This window comes from Argopecten irradians, chromosome 11, assembly GCF_041381155.1.
Source record: "Argopecten irradians isolate NY chromosome 11, Ai_NY, whole genome shotgun sequence".
Lineage (NCBI taxonomy): Eukaryota > Metazoa > Mollusca > Bivalvia > Pectinida > Pectinidae > Argopecten > Argopecten irradians.
Window position 1 is genome coordinate 28,321,275 of NC_091144.1, and position 16,217 is coordinate 28,337,491.

The window sequence follows — 16,217 nt, forward strand, 5'->3', positions numbered from 1 at the left end:
TACGTAAACATGCAAAATGTGGGGAAACAAAATAAGCTGTTAAACATAACACAGTGGGAAAGAATAATAAAAGGAAGATGAAGTGTTTGTTCATTAGATTTGACAATAAGCAGATAGAAGGAGAAATAGAAAGAATGGGTACATCGTCGATACTCCAGGGGTTACTATCACTGACGTAATATCCATCTCTGTGCTATCTCATAGTAAAACTAAAGGCAGTTTAGGAGCAAAAAACTGACGAAGTCGGTGACGAGGTTTAAAAAGCCAGGTGGCCCATAACGTCCCTTGTTGTCTCTTGTCCTTTGATAAGAGGTTAGTAGTACTGAAAACAATAGGTATAAAAAATATTGTGTGTGAACAATATATCGACATTTCCATTACACATGCGTATTAACAGATGACAGGTAGTCGGATAAACATCATAAAGTTACATGTATATGTGCCATAAGTGGGCGACATTTCACATGCTATTTTGTTCTCTAGTAATCAAATGAAATCAATGTGATATACCACCATAAAAAGGCAACGAATAGTTCCATTATAAAAGAAGACACAAAACACACCGCATACATGAGAGTCCGTCTTTACATGACTCTGGCTCTTAATGGGACGTTAATCAATCAAACAAACAAACAAATTACATATGAGATCGAATTGAAGCATTTCCTAACTCTATGTAAGACACATGCCTCTTTTCCATCACAATAGTATCATTTTGTAAAGCTACGAATACATTCTAGAGATATCTAAGAAAGGCTAATGGTATTATAAAAAGTAAAGCCGATGGAACGCGTTTTTCTCGTTATTATGAGATTTTTTTTTTATATTACAAGAAAAAACCACGTTTCATGTTTTATTTCTACGTGGTGCTATTTGGCTTTCGTATAGATATTTCAGAGAAGTTTCCAAACAGAATGAATAATACTAAAAAATGCTAAAACAGTAAATTGCTAGCTCGCCATACCAAATAGTTTTGCGACTGTCAAGGGAAATATATATGTCTATAGTGTCATGATTGTGGAATATTTATAAATGTAATGATAATAAACATGAGTGGCGTTGGTCAGTCATGGGCAATATGGATATTTGAAGGGGTCATGACCCGTACATTGCTATGAAAGGTATAAAGAAATACAGTATATGGCTTCTGCGACCAGTAAAAAAATAAGCATGTCCCATTGTCACGCGATGTAGAATGCAGACAATAATACTGACAATAATTAATAATGATAAATAAAGTTTCTGACATATACATATATCACAGGCTCTCTGAGAATGACCATTGGTCAAAAGACATTAAGTAGGTATATTTTTTGGGGAAAAAAGAGAAATAACAATATACTTATATCCGTGGTTAGATCGGCAGAGAACATTTGACAAGTAACAGTCGTCCACAACACGTCGTATCTTTTAAAACTTTCCGCCATGGATCCGCCATTGAAAGTTTCACATTGTGTTGTTCTGTTGTTAGGTCTGATCTGTTTCACGGAGGTCACTGTCGGACAGGGAAATCAGAAGTGTTATGTTAACGAATTTGAAATGGAACCTAATTTTACTATGAGTGAATTTCAAGGCGAATGGTACGTCATTTCGATCAGGAACCGGATGACGGCACAGAACGGAGGGACAAATTTAGGCTCCAGCATGAGGCAGCGTTACACCATGGGCGCATATGGAAGTTTATCGTTAGAAACAAGTATGCATTGGGTTTGAGTTAAATGAGTTCTGAATTACATATCATTATAAATAAATAATTACACCAATAAATACATCAAATTAAATAAAACAATTTCATAGAAGAATAAATAATGAATAAAATCATTTAAATGTTTTCGAAATTTTGTATTATTTCTTAAATTTAACAGATAAGAAAGCATAATTTTGATTATTTACTAATATTGATATGAAAGATATTTAAAGTAAAATTTAATACAGTTTATACTGTATGTCACATAAATAAAGATTACTGGAGTTAAAATGTTCACACTTATTGATGCAAAACAAATCAAAATGGAAATAAATAAATAAGATATGATAGAATATTGACTTTAACTTATGGAAAAATTTAATCTTAAATCTTAATTTAATATTTGCATCTTTAGATTATACAAATATTTAATCAATATATGACCATTTCAATATCAAATTAATTTCAATAAAATACATTTATAAAAGGTAGGTATACTGTTCAGTGACTGAATCTAGTTTTGTTGTACAACGTGAAAAAGGGAGAGAAAACGTTGTTGAGATCATTTCTCAATGGCACGAAACAAAGAAGTAAAACACTAAAAAATTGAACACATGAATGTGAAATACGATGAGTTAAGATAATAAGTTAAAGATGGGATACAAAATTAGGCACAGACAAATAGTCATAAATTGTACAAAATACAGCCACGTATGGCTTACAGCATCGCAAATGTATCAAATGGGTGAGATTTTTTGGTGAGGTAGATATAAGATGTGACTAATCGGGGTCGACAAATTTTGAGTCTACCACCGAGAAGGGGGCTTGGACAGACTCTGGTCCCAGTAGTGCAAACCCAAATGATTGGTCCTCCATAGATGCGAATGTCGCTGATTGGTCCAGCAAATTCGATCACGCGCTGACTGTCTCTCTATGTGCCACACGATGATAACGTGAAGGACTGAACTAGCCTTCTATCGAAAAGACCTAAACCTGAAATTACTCTACGATTAATTACAAGACTCTGTGTTATATGTGCTGTACATTATTGTAACATCTTACATTTAATATACATTATAACCTCTTAACACCATTTCACAAACATCTATGTTTCGTTGTTTATGTGACAAAATGGAGGACGCATAGATATATTTATTGTACCAATACATTTAATCTATTTCAGATCTACAGAATGCAATGTTCGGCTGCATGCGTTTTGATAGCACAGCAACACCTGACCCCTATTCCAATATGACCAAGTTCACGATAATATCCAACAACGCGGCTTTAAGACGCCGGGTATTTGGGAACACTATCTGGATAGTACGTACGGACCACAGGAGTTTCGCTGTAGTGTACTCGTGTGGGTATATTCGCCCAGATGGTACCTGTGAGGAGCCGACTGTGTTCACCTTAAACAGAAACTGGAACGGGCATACTCCGAACGAATTAGTACATATCAACGAAGCTTTGGCGTCTATCTGTGTTCATCCGTCCACTCTCATTCCGGTATCCCAAGATGGCGACTGTGCGTTAAATGACGCCCCTGGTTTTACACGTCCAACACAATTGAACAATCCTATGAACCAAATGAACCCCACAAACAACAACAACATGCCCGGTTGGATGAATATTGCCCGGCAGTGGATAAATACATTTGGTTGAGAGGGGTGGCCCATATATACAAAAGATAAACTGAGAACTATTGCACTTGGATTTCTCTTTATCTTTTGAGGACATCTTAACATATTACCCCATATACATATAATTGGACTCTTCTATAATTCATAGGCTCTGCAAGCTTATTGTGAAGTTACATGGGTAAATGCGTTACACCATACCATATATTTAAAAAGTGATTATGACTTTCAAAAAGATCCGTGTATCTTTCAACGAAGTATTGCATTTAAATAATAAAATTCAGGGCCTATATGGACATAATTTTCATTAAATACATATGTATATACCTTGATATGATTCCCAATTATATCAATTGGATCAAAGCGAAATTTGTTTGTTGTTTTTGTACATGCATATACATGTATACGCGATGAAAAGCATTAAGGTTATTGGACTTCACATAGTTGTATAAGGGTATATGTAAAATACACGAAACGAAGCTTTTAACTTACAATTCCAACATTTATCACCCAACATGTCTATAATCAAATAAATAATACAAAGATATTGCCAAAAATTGAATGTACACTCAAATTTAATTAAAAACTTAATCTAAATTTAATTCCAGAAATATATGAAAATCTAACTATATTTTACACACCAATACGGACGGCATACAGTTTATATAAGTAGAAAGGTATTAAGTTATTATAAAATTGTCGGAAAATGGTGTTCTTTGGGTTTGCAAAGGATCTGTTTTTTTTGTGTTTTTTTTTGTGGTACTAAGTTTTTTTCCCAGCCATTTGTTTAGTCCCACCTTGCTTGTGTTACGACAAACTTCGTTTGAAGTGAGCTTAGTATGCAGTTATTACGGACGAAAAAGTTAACAGAACCTAGTAATAACATGTAACAGTTAAGCAGTTATGAACACTGACAAAAGTAAGATTTTTGTTGTCTCAAATCTAATTATTCGTGCAGTTTCAAACGAAAGTCATTTGCCTCACTTTAAAAAAAAAATATAATGAACTACTTTCCTCGTTAAAACGCGATCGTTAGTAGAGTGACGTAGACATCTGCTTGTTTGACAATTCAGTTTCATATTTACATATACCGTGGAACTCGGTTAATACGAACTCAAAGGGACCGAGATAAAACTTCAAGTTATCCGAGTGTTCGAATTAAGCGAGTTCTCATGTCAACTGACGATATCTTTACTTGGTATATCTAGACTAGTTCCATGTCGTAAAATGATGTGAACAAGAGAGATGTCAAAATCGCCGATGGTAGTTGCAAAATTACAAAAATAAAACCGAGATATATATTTTGAAATGCTGTTCTACAGCACATTTATGAAAAAGAAAATCGGCATTTTCGGCGAACTCGTTGTCCAAAAAATCTCATTTCGAGTGATTAGAACATTTTATGTATGATTTTTGTCATTCGGACCCAAAATTTACTTCGTATTATCCGACATCTTCGAGTTTTCCGAATTCGAATAATCCGAGTTCTTTTAACAAAGATAAAGTGGGAATTCGGCCGGGACCGGCAAAGTACTCGTATTAAGCCGGGTTGTCGAATTATCCGAGTTCATATTAACCAAGTTCCACTGTGTATATAAAACCTCCAAAATGGCGATAGTTCTTAATTGTGCATTTCACTTTCTTTTTTATGAAATCTATTACCGTTATATGTGCCAGAGCTTTGCAGATAATCTTCATACTGCGCCCTTGTACATTAGGGATTGATAAAATGTTTACATTTACACCATCTACTTATTTTGGAGGTCCCTGCTTTAACTACATAATATCTTTAACTATATAAAAATGTATTTTCCTTAGTGCCTAAAGTATCAACTTTGGTTTTATACAAACTTTACCATGTAGTTCTAAGTATAAGTAAATCAAAAATACATAATTTTTATTGATGAACATCTCTTGTGTGCACGACATGCGCAGTCGGTTTCCGATAGCATTTAGAAAAGAGCGGCAGTTGATTTCTATCGAAAACGTGGTCGCCCACGTACGAGTATTAACGTTCACAGATAGGACATTGAAGTAAGGCTTTGTTGAAACTGTTGTTATGTTTTTGATTAAATCTCAAAATTACAGATTTTATAGATTATGTGATAGACCCATTTTACGGATCAGTTCATTCTGTTTCGCATTGTATACAACAACATTAAATTCAAACACATTATGCAAATGTGATAAAAGACAATAGGATTTATCTAGGTCAGGGTCAAATTTATAAGGTCATATTATTGTCAGCAGGCAGTGTCATATTTGTCATTTATATAATACATGCGCATGATGCCCTCAAACCATTTATAGGTCAGCGTTGGTTTTGTCGTACTAATATACATACCTTGTGGTAGACAATGCCTGATCACAGCGGTAGGTAATGGTGGATATCATATAACGATAACGTGTATCATGAAACAATACGATACATATATACTCTATTGATTTTCAGTACAACATGATATTACAAACATGAAAGATGCTTCACCGCTGATGAATTCTCATTAAAACAGGAGCACCGAATTAGTATTGTTCTTCAGTTACAAAAGTTTACCTACTTTAAACCAATTTTGTCATTGAAAAGTTTCAGTTTCATATTTTATTTCAAAACGAATTAGTATTTTTCTTAATGTACAAAAGTTACTTACTTTAAATCATTACCACCATTGAAAAAGTTAAAAGATGCTCCGCCGTTGACAAAAGGTAATTTTTCTATCAAAACTAGGAGCAGACGAATAAGTTCTTTTCTTCAGTTACAAAAGTTACTTACTTTACACCATTAATTACCACCATTGAGATGTTTAAGCTTCCGTCTTTATTTCAAGACAAAAATATCAAAAATAATTAATTGTATCCCGAAAAAAATCCGTAGCACTATGTCTTACTGAAATGAAATTATGATTTCATATGCACCAAAAGCAAAATTAACTATTTTATATTATTTTCTGTGTTAATTAGACATATATATACATGATTAAACATCAATTATTGTCCAAATGATGATTATCATTTATACTTTGTCGGCTCTTTAAACTTAATATTTTATTTCAAGACAGAAATATCAAAAAAATAATTAATTGCGTCCTGAAAAAAATGTGGCACTATATCCTACATGGAATGAAGAACTGATTAAGCATCCGCCGAAATCTTTTATTATTATTGTGTTAATTAGACATACATTTGCATGAGTAAACACCTATTATTGCTGAGTTTCGTTTATACTCTGTCGGCGGGGGAGCATCTTTATTTCACAGATGAATACTTAAAGCGAATACTAATTCACTAAAGATACGATTTAGATGACAGGACAATGCTGACTATGGAAGCATTAAACATTTGTGCTATCAAAATATGAATACATGGTTTGTGTACATTCATTGTATGTTAACATTTATAATATGTACTGTTGTACTACTTCTCAAGAAATATACCGCATTTTAAGTTTAAAATAATCTCTTTAATTATTTTAAAACAATTCAATTTTACTTGTAAGGAGCATTTTCATTGGCTAAAATATTTTAATATGTATGTTATGGAAATACATTATATGGCACAAAAATCTGAGTATACTCTAAATAATCCTTGAATAAACAAAAATGAAAAAATGGCGTTGAAAGGCCATGTGTTATGTGCTATGTACAGTATTTTAATCCAAAGGACACGACGTGTTCTTTAATTTCAATACAAACATTTAAAGATGCTCCACCGCCGATAGAGCATAAATTATATTCTTCGTTTGAACAATAATTGGTGTTTAATCGAGTATATATATGTCTAATTAACATAAAAAAATAATAAAAAATAAATAATTTGTTTCGCCTTTGGTGCATGCGCAATCAGTACTTCATTCCATATAGGATATAGGGACACGGATTTTTTGGGATGCAATTAATTATTTTCATATCTTTAACTTGAAGTAAAATTAGAAGCTCAAACTTTTCAATGGTGGTAATGGTGTAAAATAAATAACTTTTGTAGCTGAAGAAATATACTTAATCGTCTGCTCCTGTTTTGGATAGGTGAAATATACCATTTGTCAGCGGTGGAGCATCTTTAATACAAAAGATAGATAATATTTCATTTTCAACTGATATCAGCAGACACCAATCCATTTGTCAACCAGTATGGTCACAAGTAAAATAATAATGATAAAAAAAAATATGTTGTGCAATATAAATATATAAGTATATGCAATATAAGTATAAATATACATTGTAGCTTAGTATTCTCATCCAAAATATAAAATTTTCACTAACAACCGTACGCGTTGGTTACAAAATGGCCGACATTCCAACCAAAATACGGCAGAATGATGATGTAGATTGGTACAAAATGTACCCTGAGGAATTCGATCACAAATTTAAATGAACGTTTTCTGTTTAAATACAAATCATTTAAACTGCGTTTACTGTAAATTATTTTTTCGAAATTCAAATTAGTGCTTACATACGCGAGCGAAATCGCACGCAAATTCAAAATGAAATTAAACTTTATAATCATTTTTGTACCAAAGGACATCCGACTTTTCTGATTGACCGATTCTTTTTCTTCATACCTCTATGAAAAAAAACAAACACGTGAATGGCGTGAAAGTGAAAACGTTTCGTTATTGTGACTTCACAACATCGACGTTGTGTATTTATTTGGGAGAGAAGGATCCCTTTGAAAAGCAACGGATTTGTACGTTTAATGTTTGTTATTGGCTCAACTAGTCTGAAAAAGTAATTTTAGTTTATATCGCTATTTTGTTTTACTTCTTCTGGTAAAGAATACATTTGGTTTGCGAGCTTTTGTGGGAATCCGTTAAGCAGATTTACACAATATTTACAAACAAATTTATTTTCATGCCCCATGAAATGAAAAATAGTGACATCATTTTTTAAGTAATAATTTCACAAAAAAAAAAAAAAAAAAAATCAAACATAAATTTTATTTTATCAGTCGCATCTTAACCACGTTGCAATTTCTTAAAGACTAATGTGATTCACTACTTGGGTTACAACGAGAAGAGCAGACAATTAATACAGTCTTTTTGACCACAGCCAGAAGGAATGTAGCTAAGGAGTATGTAGAATAAATGACAAGATGTTGAGAGATTTAACGTGGACTGCTTCATTGGTGGCAGATACCATAATAGATAAGCCATGTATGGTCAAGGTACTCAACTGTATACTGGCTGCAGGGCGACTACGAAGCTGAAGGTGAAAACGCTCTATTCTGTCAAGTATTGGATTTCTTAGACATAGACACGTTGACATTGATGGCTTGCCTATCCTCTGACACATAATTGTGTCGCCTTATCTGTTCGGGGAATGCAATTGGCCAACGATCATTTTCTTTTGTTTAACGGCACGTAAAAGCAGTTTTACATTTCGACCAGTGGGCACTTTGGCACGCACCACATTACCGAGCAGCCACAGAGTTCAAAATGAAATTACTCTACGTCGTCGTATTTGTTTGCTTCATGCAAGTTTGCATTGCAAACTTGAATAGTCCATGTTCTATACATCAGTTTAAAATGGAGCCAAATTTTAACATAAGTGCGTTTCAGGACGAGTGGTATGTCATATCAATTAGAAATCCATGGACATCGCAGTATGGCGAAGAGTATTTGGCCTCAAGCATGAGACAGCGATATACCATAGGTGCTCGGGGAACATTGATGATGGAAACAAGTAAGTATTAGCAAATTCTCGTATTTTCAGGCTAACTTCGTTTCCATAGATTACCATTTTTCACGGTGATTAATTTTGAAATTAGACTTTTGGAGACCCTATACTGCATCTTATATATTCTAGCTCTGATCAATTGTCATATATTCTGAGCACCCGCAATATACAAAAATCCCAATCGAGCACGACTTTATATTAGTTAGATATCATGCTTATTATTGGTTTATTAACTTAGCGTTGCACCTCAGGTAGTGCTTACCTCATTGAATTTGGCATTATTCTACTTCAATTTGGATTAACCTTTCCTTATTACATATGCCTTTCCCCCTCTTTATATACAACTGTACTAAGCTTCAGATTGAACGTTAAGCAAAATAAATCTGAAACATAACCAAACGCTCCTCAAATCTAATATCGTTAGCGATATCGAATTTTGTATTTTTTAATAGAAAGACTTTCTTAGAAAATTATATAAAAACGGTAAAAACATAATGTAATCCATACAAGATCACAGACACAAAATTTAGCCGAAACATGATAATCTACACCGACGTATTTTAGAGCATTTTGCTGGTTATTAGATTTGCATGCTAAGTTTTCTTGAAAATAATTGAAGTAGTACGTTTTACCTGTAAACGCCGAAAATATGTCGCCACGAAATGTAATACAAAAATTGACAGCGGTCTATGTTTGCCCTCATTTAAACAATGACCTTAAAGCAGGTATATATTACTATCTTATCTGTCTTAGGTAGGCTATGAATGGAAACGTTTAGTTCTACATAATTTAATCATTGTTTAACTTCATCATTATCAACTATTTACATATTTGCTTGCTATTTATGCACATCAAAAAATCTACTGCTCTTTTTGGATTGCGAATATTTCAATGTTTTGATCTCAAGATACAAAAATAGATTGTTGGTAGAACTGATGTTATTTAATCGACACACTTTGCATGCTTATAATTACAAACTGACCACAATGTAAATGTCCGTGTGAATTGAGAAAGTCTCATTATGTTGCCTATTTTTTTAGATTCCCAGGCTGTGATGTTTGGTTGTTTGCGATTCGAAACCACAGCAATACCCGAACCCTCTTCGAATGGGACAAAGTTCAGGATCGTATCCCACAGCGACGACTCACTGCGACGAGATGCATTTGGCGACACTCTCTGGATACTCCGCACCGATAATAAGGGGTTCGCCGTAGTGTACTCGTGTGCTTCCGTGCTCGCGGACGGCACGTGCGGAGAACCAATCGTCTATACCTTAAACCGGTACTGGCAAGGACACACCCAGGACGAGCTAAAACAGATCGAAGAGGCCGTGACGTCAGTTTGTGTGTACCCATCGTCTCTGATCCCAGTACCCCAAAATGGCGAATGTGCTTACAGTAATGCGTACACTTCTCAGAGAACCAACCAGGCGATGATGTCACCGCTAATGGGGTTTGCAAGACTATGGATGAACACGAATAATAATGTTATGGGCGGCATGTTTGTGTAATCAAAAGGACTAATAGACATGAGCAGCTGTGAACATGAGCTCATATTGATTCGCGTCTCAAAAGTTAAAAATCAAAGTCGCCAATTACTAGAGGAATCGAAGCGACAACATTCAGGGGAAAACGCATGAACTATGCCAATTCCACCACACTCAAAATATGTTTGATGGTATTTCTGTTTGTCATATTGGTTATCTAATTCAATAAACACTTTAACCAAATGAAAACGCATGCAGTTTTGAGATGATCTCCATCATAGTTAATATTTACAGATGGATTTGACATCGACAGTCCATAGAAATATTTATTGCTATATATCTTCTATTTCCTAATGTAATCATGTACATTATGGACACTGGAATACGTAAATAGTGACGTATAATAAACAACTAATTTAATTACATACAACACATTCTTTTTCAAAGTAAATTGTTCCGTAAAAGTTAAATTGCTGAATGAATTTGCGACCTGCGTTTTTTTCTACTTTTGTAAAGTAAGTAGCTTTTGTAACTGAAAAAAAATACTTAATAGTCTACTCCAATTTTGATAGAGAAAAAAAATATCATTTGTCAGCGGTGGATCATCTTTAAATAATAAAAATAAAAAAAACTGATACCAAGTTGAGATTATGATAAAAAATGGCTGTCTTTTTCAACAAAAAGTACTCGATTGACCCCATTGATTGGAGTCCGTGTCTCACGATTCTGAGTGATCTTGGTTTTTTCACTTTCATAATTGCAGTAAATTTTTTGACATGGTTTCTGTTATATTATTACACGAAACAAAGTTTGTGATTATTTCTTTAATACGACATATTACATATTTATAACAAAAAAGGTTAAAATGACACACATAAACTGGATTCATATAATATAAAAATAAATATCAAAAATGCAATATATGAAACAACGATATTGACATATCATGAATGCAATGATGATTCCAACTAAAAGTAGACAAAAAATACAACACGAAGAAGGAAACCCGAAACAGAGTGAGTCAAATCCATGGAGTCATTCCTTTGATAGACTGCATGTAAATGTCTCTATCAACGCATGTTCCAACAGCTAGAATAATTATTTGTCAATAATGCATTTAACTATACAAAACTATCAAAAATTAAAAATTGTTTACGATTAAAAATGATAAACCACTCTCATAAAATTTATGTTAGATAATCAATTCTTTATCGTCGTTTAATTGTTAAAAAAATAAAATCTAATAGTCACATTCATTTAATCACAGGCGATTATTTCTTTGGTTTTTCCTCAGAATAATTCTCCCATGTTCTAACAATTTTATAAAGATTTTCCCCCGGGCAGGCAGTTTGACCAACATCACGGTGGCCATACAATTTATAGTCCTTGGATATTTTGCCCTTGTCAATACCAAGTTGAATCATCCCTTGCACCGCCTCAAGAGCGCGAACATCCGGTTTGGTCTCTTCAAAGTTCCCCATGACAGAAAATGCAACAGACATGGCGTTCCAGCCTTTCGTGTGAGCACCCACTCGGTCCCATCCTCTTGCCTCGTACACGTGACCGCCTTCATCCACTAGGAAGTTGTAACCTATGTCTGCCCACTCTGGATAGATGGAAACATAACGCATTCATATATGAAACTATGTATCTAAAAATACCTTAATGTCATAAAAATGCAGATTTGCGTAAAAAATGTAAGAATGATAGAATCATTATTTAGTTAACAGAAAACTCAATTTAATCTCCAATTATATCTTGTCAACAACCATCATTAAATGTAGGTCAAATCCGGATTAAAAGATAAGCAGTAAATTGTATCAGATTTTTTATATAAAGTAAGAGGGATTAGTCAAATATACGCTCGACATATTTCTCATTGTCGTCTGTATGTGTAAATATGATCATAAAAAATATTATTTCATGTGTAATTTATTTATCAACATCGCAAGAGAACGTGGTTATCAATTCAATGCCTTCTACATGTCAGTTTACACGTAGCGTATATATAGTTAAGGCAAAAAAATATATATCTGTTTAAGGTTTCTCGACCGACCCTAATTTTCCCCTCTTCTCTACGAAAAAAAAAAAAATAAAGAAAAGTCGTGATTTCGATTTCAGACTCCTGTTCAGGCCATTATTTTAGAGTGAAAGACACTAAAAAATAATTAAAAAAATCCGATCTACCGACCCCATTTGCTATGCCAATGTAAAATCGATATTGACTTGTCAGTCGGAAGTTGCCAATTTAATATGATCCAAACAATTCAACTGATTAGTTGTTCTCTTTATTAGAACGATATTCTTACGTCGATCGTCCATGTGGAAATTCTGAATCCCTCGTGATATTCTACCACCCTCTTCTTGAGTTGTACTGTGTTGTCCAGCAGTGTGATGAATGAAAACTATCTTCACTGGCGTCCCCATGTGGTCCGACTCCTTCGTCTCCCTGGCTCCCCATTGAGCCCTCGACACAATATCTAACAGAAACAAAATACATGATATAAACTAACATACATATATAATAAAAGAAATATCAGACAAAGAAAACACATTTAAAATATGAAATAGATCTGAATAATTTTCTTCCTTTTTATTTGTTACGTTTCTTTAGACATGGTATGGGTATTTCAGTATTTCACACTCATTACACGATTATTCTATCAAAGATGTTACACCGCTGACAAATGGTATTTTTTTCTCCGTCAAAAACTGGAAAAGACAAAGAAGTATTTTTCTTCAGTTACTGAAGTTACTTACTTTATATTATTACCACCATTGAAATTTTGAGCTTCAAATTTAACTTTAAATTGAAAATATTAAAAATAATTAGTTGCGTCCCGAATAAAAATTTCGTGACACTATTTATATCCTACATGTATATGGAATGCAGTCCTGATTATTTTTATTCTGTTTGTGATAGCGTAAGAATATCATTCGTCAGCGGGGTAGTTTCTTTAATAAAAAAAATCATATAATGAGTATGAGATACCCATACCGTGCTACGTTGAAGTACATATAAACATACTTAAGAGTGTTCAAATACTAATTTGAAAAGCTATCTGGTCGGTTACACGGATCTCAAAGGAAGTGAATATCAGCTAAGCGGATGCAGCTCATATCCTTATATATGTCGAAAGGAGTGGCGGTGATGGTAGCGACAAGGAAGTTGTGAATAATGACATTCAGTTAAAAGTGTCAATTGGAAGATTCGTTTATTCATAATATTTAAGAAGAAGTAATCGAGATACCAGAGTAACCATCTTTATTTACTCCTGATATTGTTAGAACATTGCAATCATGGAAAGAGGACGAGTAATCAATCTCTCAATTCTGTAGCAAAATGTTACAAAATCTGTCCTATTATCTAAATTTCCTAGCATAGTTAGGCACACAAACAAGAAAGAATTAACCGAGATAGCAGCGCAGATGTCTTTATTTATATTCTTATGGATAGACTACAGTGTACGAGTGATCAATTTCAATATGTGCAATTTATGAGCAACTGTGTCAAAGCCGGTCAGATTACACGTAACTATCTCGATTTCCATCCCGTAATTAGGTCATATGCCTTGTCTAAATATAAGTCCATGTATATAGTGCATTGCCGTTAACGAAACACATGTATATATACATCTTGTATTTGTCTATGTGACACACCCATACACATGTCACGTGTCGCTACCCACGCGTTAACGTTGTTAGCTCACGCCACTGTCCTTTAGCATGTTATGAGATCAATCATTTTCATATATTGTGACTGTATGTCTGTATGTACTGTGCAGGTAAACACAAAACAGAAATACAAATAAATGTCAACATTTCTTTATACTTCATTGAAATATATATTTCATGGAATAATGTATGCGAACGTACCTGTACTGCGATAGGCCATGCGGAGTCGGAGTCAGCAAAGCGTGACGCCTGGTGTAAACTGGACTTACAAATGTATTATATATTGTGACACGCTCACAAGTATATAATACTAGTGCTGTTATCTGTATAATGTATGTATAAACTGATAAATACAATGATTTACAATATCTAACTTCAATATTGATCGATCTATGAATGCGATAAAAGCTATCACAGATTGTGAAATTCGAGATATGCAAAGTTGTTATTATGGTATACGCGTACTGCTTATGTATACATGTAGTGCTGTTCTATATTATTCATAATTACTTCCTCAACTCTGGGAAGTTATTATTCATATCTAATAAATAATAACATATTTCATTGATATCATTTCTGTATTTGTAGAATATAATTAACCAACCTACCTTTCTCAGTGTCTTTCGTTTTTGAACATATATCTAGAATTAACCCCGCGTAATTCTGGGTTTTCCCAGTGTAATATACATTGTACATGTATAAACACCACTCCAATATTGACAATCAAAATAATTGGCAAGTTAAAGAGACGCTCATGTGTCATTACATTCTAGGTGCCAATATAATGCATTTAGTGTATATTATACAAAGTCGGCGGGGCCGAGATAACACAAAGTCAACATGGAGAGATACAGATGGGAGCAATCTAAACTTGGTATCTAGTGCAATTTGTGATGCACACGTAGTGAACAACTTAGTGCACTTGACTAAACATTGTCGTACAATGTTGAATTACTACATAAACATCTTCAAACTTTTATTTCTATTGTAAACTTGAACAATATTTAAGTTTTAAATGGACAATTCACTCAGGCTAATTCTTTTACATAAACAAGAAGCAAAATATGGCATAAATATATTGTTTTACATTTCTTATGAAACGTTTAACTTAAAGTATTGACAAATTCCACGCCATTGTTTAGTATTTTAATTGATACTGATACGATTAAGCAGGTACAAGATGTACGCTGTACCCATACCCGAGCCAAGTCATGCACGTTAAACAAATGACAACATAACCACTGAGGAGGTGATAAAATGATTTTTAGGCAAGACAATTCACATAACAAGGTAAACACACTACTGTCAGAGCGATTGGAGCAGTTCAAGACAAAAGGGACCGCAGAATCAAACCAAAAATAGAATCCTGGAAATCCCCTTTTTAAGATTTCATAGAGGGGTGAATGTTTCGGAGGCTGCTGATTGGGTATTCAGGGTGGATCAGTTTCAAATGTTTTATTTGTTGTTTGGGCAATACATGTAGATGTAAAATATGTAAAAAAAAATTAAAATTCTATCATGTCTGTTTCCGACAGGGTGAGTTAATAAAGATTGGAATTTTATGAAAATTTTGGTCATTTTTTGGTGCGGAATTCAACATAAGATGGCACCCCCCACTTAAAAGTTTAGCAAGATGGTAGATTTGAAAAAAAATTTATTCACAGGTATGTGAGATGATCTTCTTCAAAATTAGTGATGGTTGACCAGACTTGAAAACTTCATTTAACCTGGACATTGGCAAACGTTAACATTATCGTCTATGGAAAATCATTTGTTTCTGCGGTCTCAAAAGTAGCATTACTCTACGAGCAAGGGACAGGGTTCGGCATACAAGATGTTCGACCACAATGTGTTAATGGCGGACAGCGAACGAGTTTGAACATTTCACACTCATTTCACCACCATTGAGTTTTCTGGCATATCACAGTAAAACCGACTGATCTAAATTCCATTAGAAATAGTTTTTTCCGATATATGTACAAATTCTAATGTTCTCTTAGACTGAATTGTCCCTTTAAAGTTTGATTGTACATAAAAAACTATTGTAAAAAAAATATATA

The 16,217-nt window shown here is 33.7% G+C and overlaps 3 protein-coding genes across 3 annotated transcripts; 2 read left to right on the forward strand and 1 right to left on the reverse strand.

Moving 5' to 3' along the window:
* Positions 1-1,377: 1,377 nt before the first annotated feature.
* LOC138335781 (purpurin-like) lies at positions 1,378-3,690 on the forward strand. Its single transcript, XM_069284946.1, has 2 exons — positions 1,378-1,696; positions 2,871-3,690. Exons 1-2 carry the CDS (start codon positions 1,426-1,428, stop codon positions 3,350-3,352), a joined length of 753 nt encoding a protein of 250 aa, XP_069141047.1. The 5' UTR covers positions 1,378-1,425; the 3' UTR covers positions 3,353-3,690.
* A 4,722-nt stretch (positions 3,691-8,412) lies between these two features.
* Positions 8,413-10,506, forward strand: LOC138334526 (purpurin-like). The gene is made up of 3 exons (XM_069283182.1): positions 8,413-8,484; positions 8,708-9,002; positions 10,037-10,506. Exons 1-3 carry the CDS (start codon positions 8,413-8,415, stop codon positions 10,504-10,506), a joined length of 837 nt encoding a protein of 278 aa, XP_069139283.1.
* A 785-nt stretch (positions 10,507-11,291) lies between these two features.
* Positions 11,292-14,889, reverse strand: LOC138335203 (peptidoglycan recognition protein 1-like). Its single transcript, XM_069284186.1, has 4 exons — positions 14,766-14,889; positions 14,359-14,480; positions 12,792-12,962; positions 11,292-12,088 (listed from the first exon to the last, which is right to left on the reverse strand). The coding sequence occupies exons 2-4, from the start codon at positions 14,375-14,377 to the stop codon at positions 11,754-11,756; spliced, it is 525 nt and encodes a 174-aa protein (XP_069140287.1). The 5' UTR covers positions 14,378-14,480; positions 14,766-14,889; the 3' UTR covers positions 11,292-11,753.
* Between the last annotated feature and the right edge of the window lie 1,328 nt (positions 14,890-16,217).

What these genes read in the sequence shown, in the direction of transcription:
- LOC138335781 (XM_069284946.1), top strand. Translation starts at nt 1,426, where the DNA reads ATGGATCCGCCATTGAAAGTTTCACATTGTGTTGTTCTGTTGTTAGGT. An exon ending in AAGTTTATCGTTAGAAACAA is followed by an intron (nt 1,697 to 2,870) that starts GTATGCATTGGG and finishes AATCTATTTCAG; the next exon opens with ATCTACAGAATGCAATGTTC.
- LOC138334526 (XM_069283182.1), top strand. Translation starts at nt 8,413, where the DNA reads ATGTTGAGAGATTTAACGTGGACTGCTTCATTGGTGGCAGATACCATA. An exon ending in ATAAGCCATGTATGGTCAAG is followed by an intron (nt 8,485 to 8,707) that starts GTACTCAACTGT and finishes CATTTCGACCAG; the next exon opens with TGGGCACTTTGGCACGCACC. An exon ending in AACATTGATGATGGAAACAA is followed by an intron (nt 9,003 to 10,036) that starts GTAAGTATTAGC and finishes CTATTTTTTTAG; the next exon opens with ATTCCCAGGCTGTGATGTTT.
- LOC138335203 (XM_069284186.1), bottom strand. An exon ending in TTTCCACATGGACGATCGAC is followed by an intron (nt 12,089 to 12,791) that starts GTAAGAATATCG and finishes CCATCTATCCAG; the next exon opens with AGTGGGCAGACATAGGTTAC.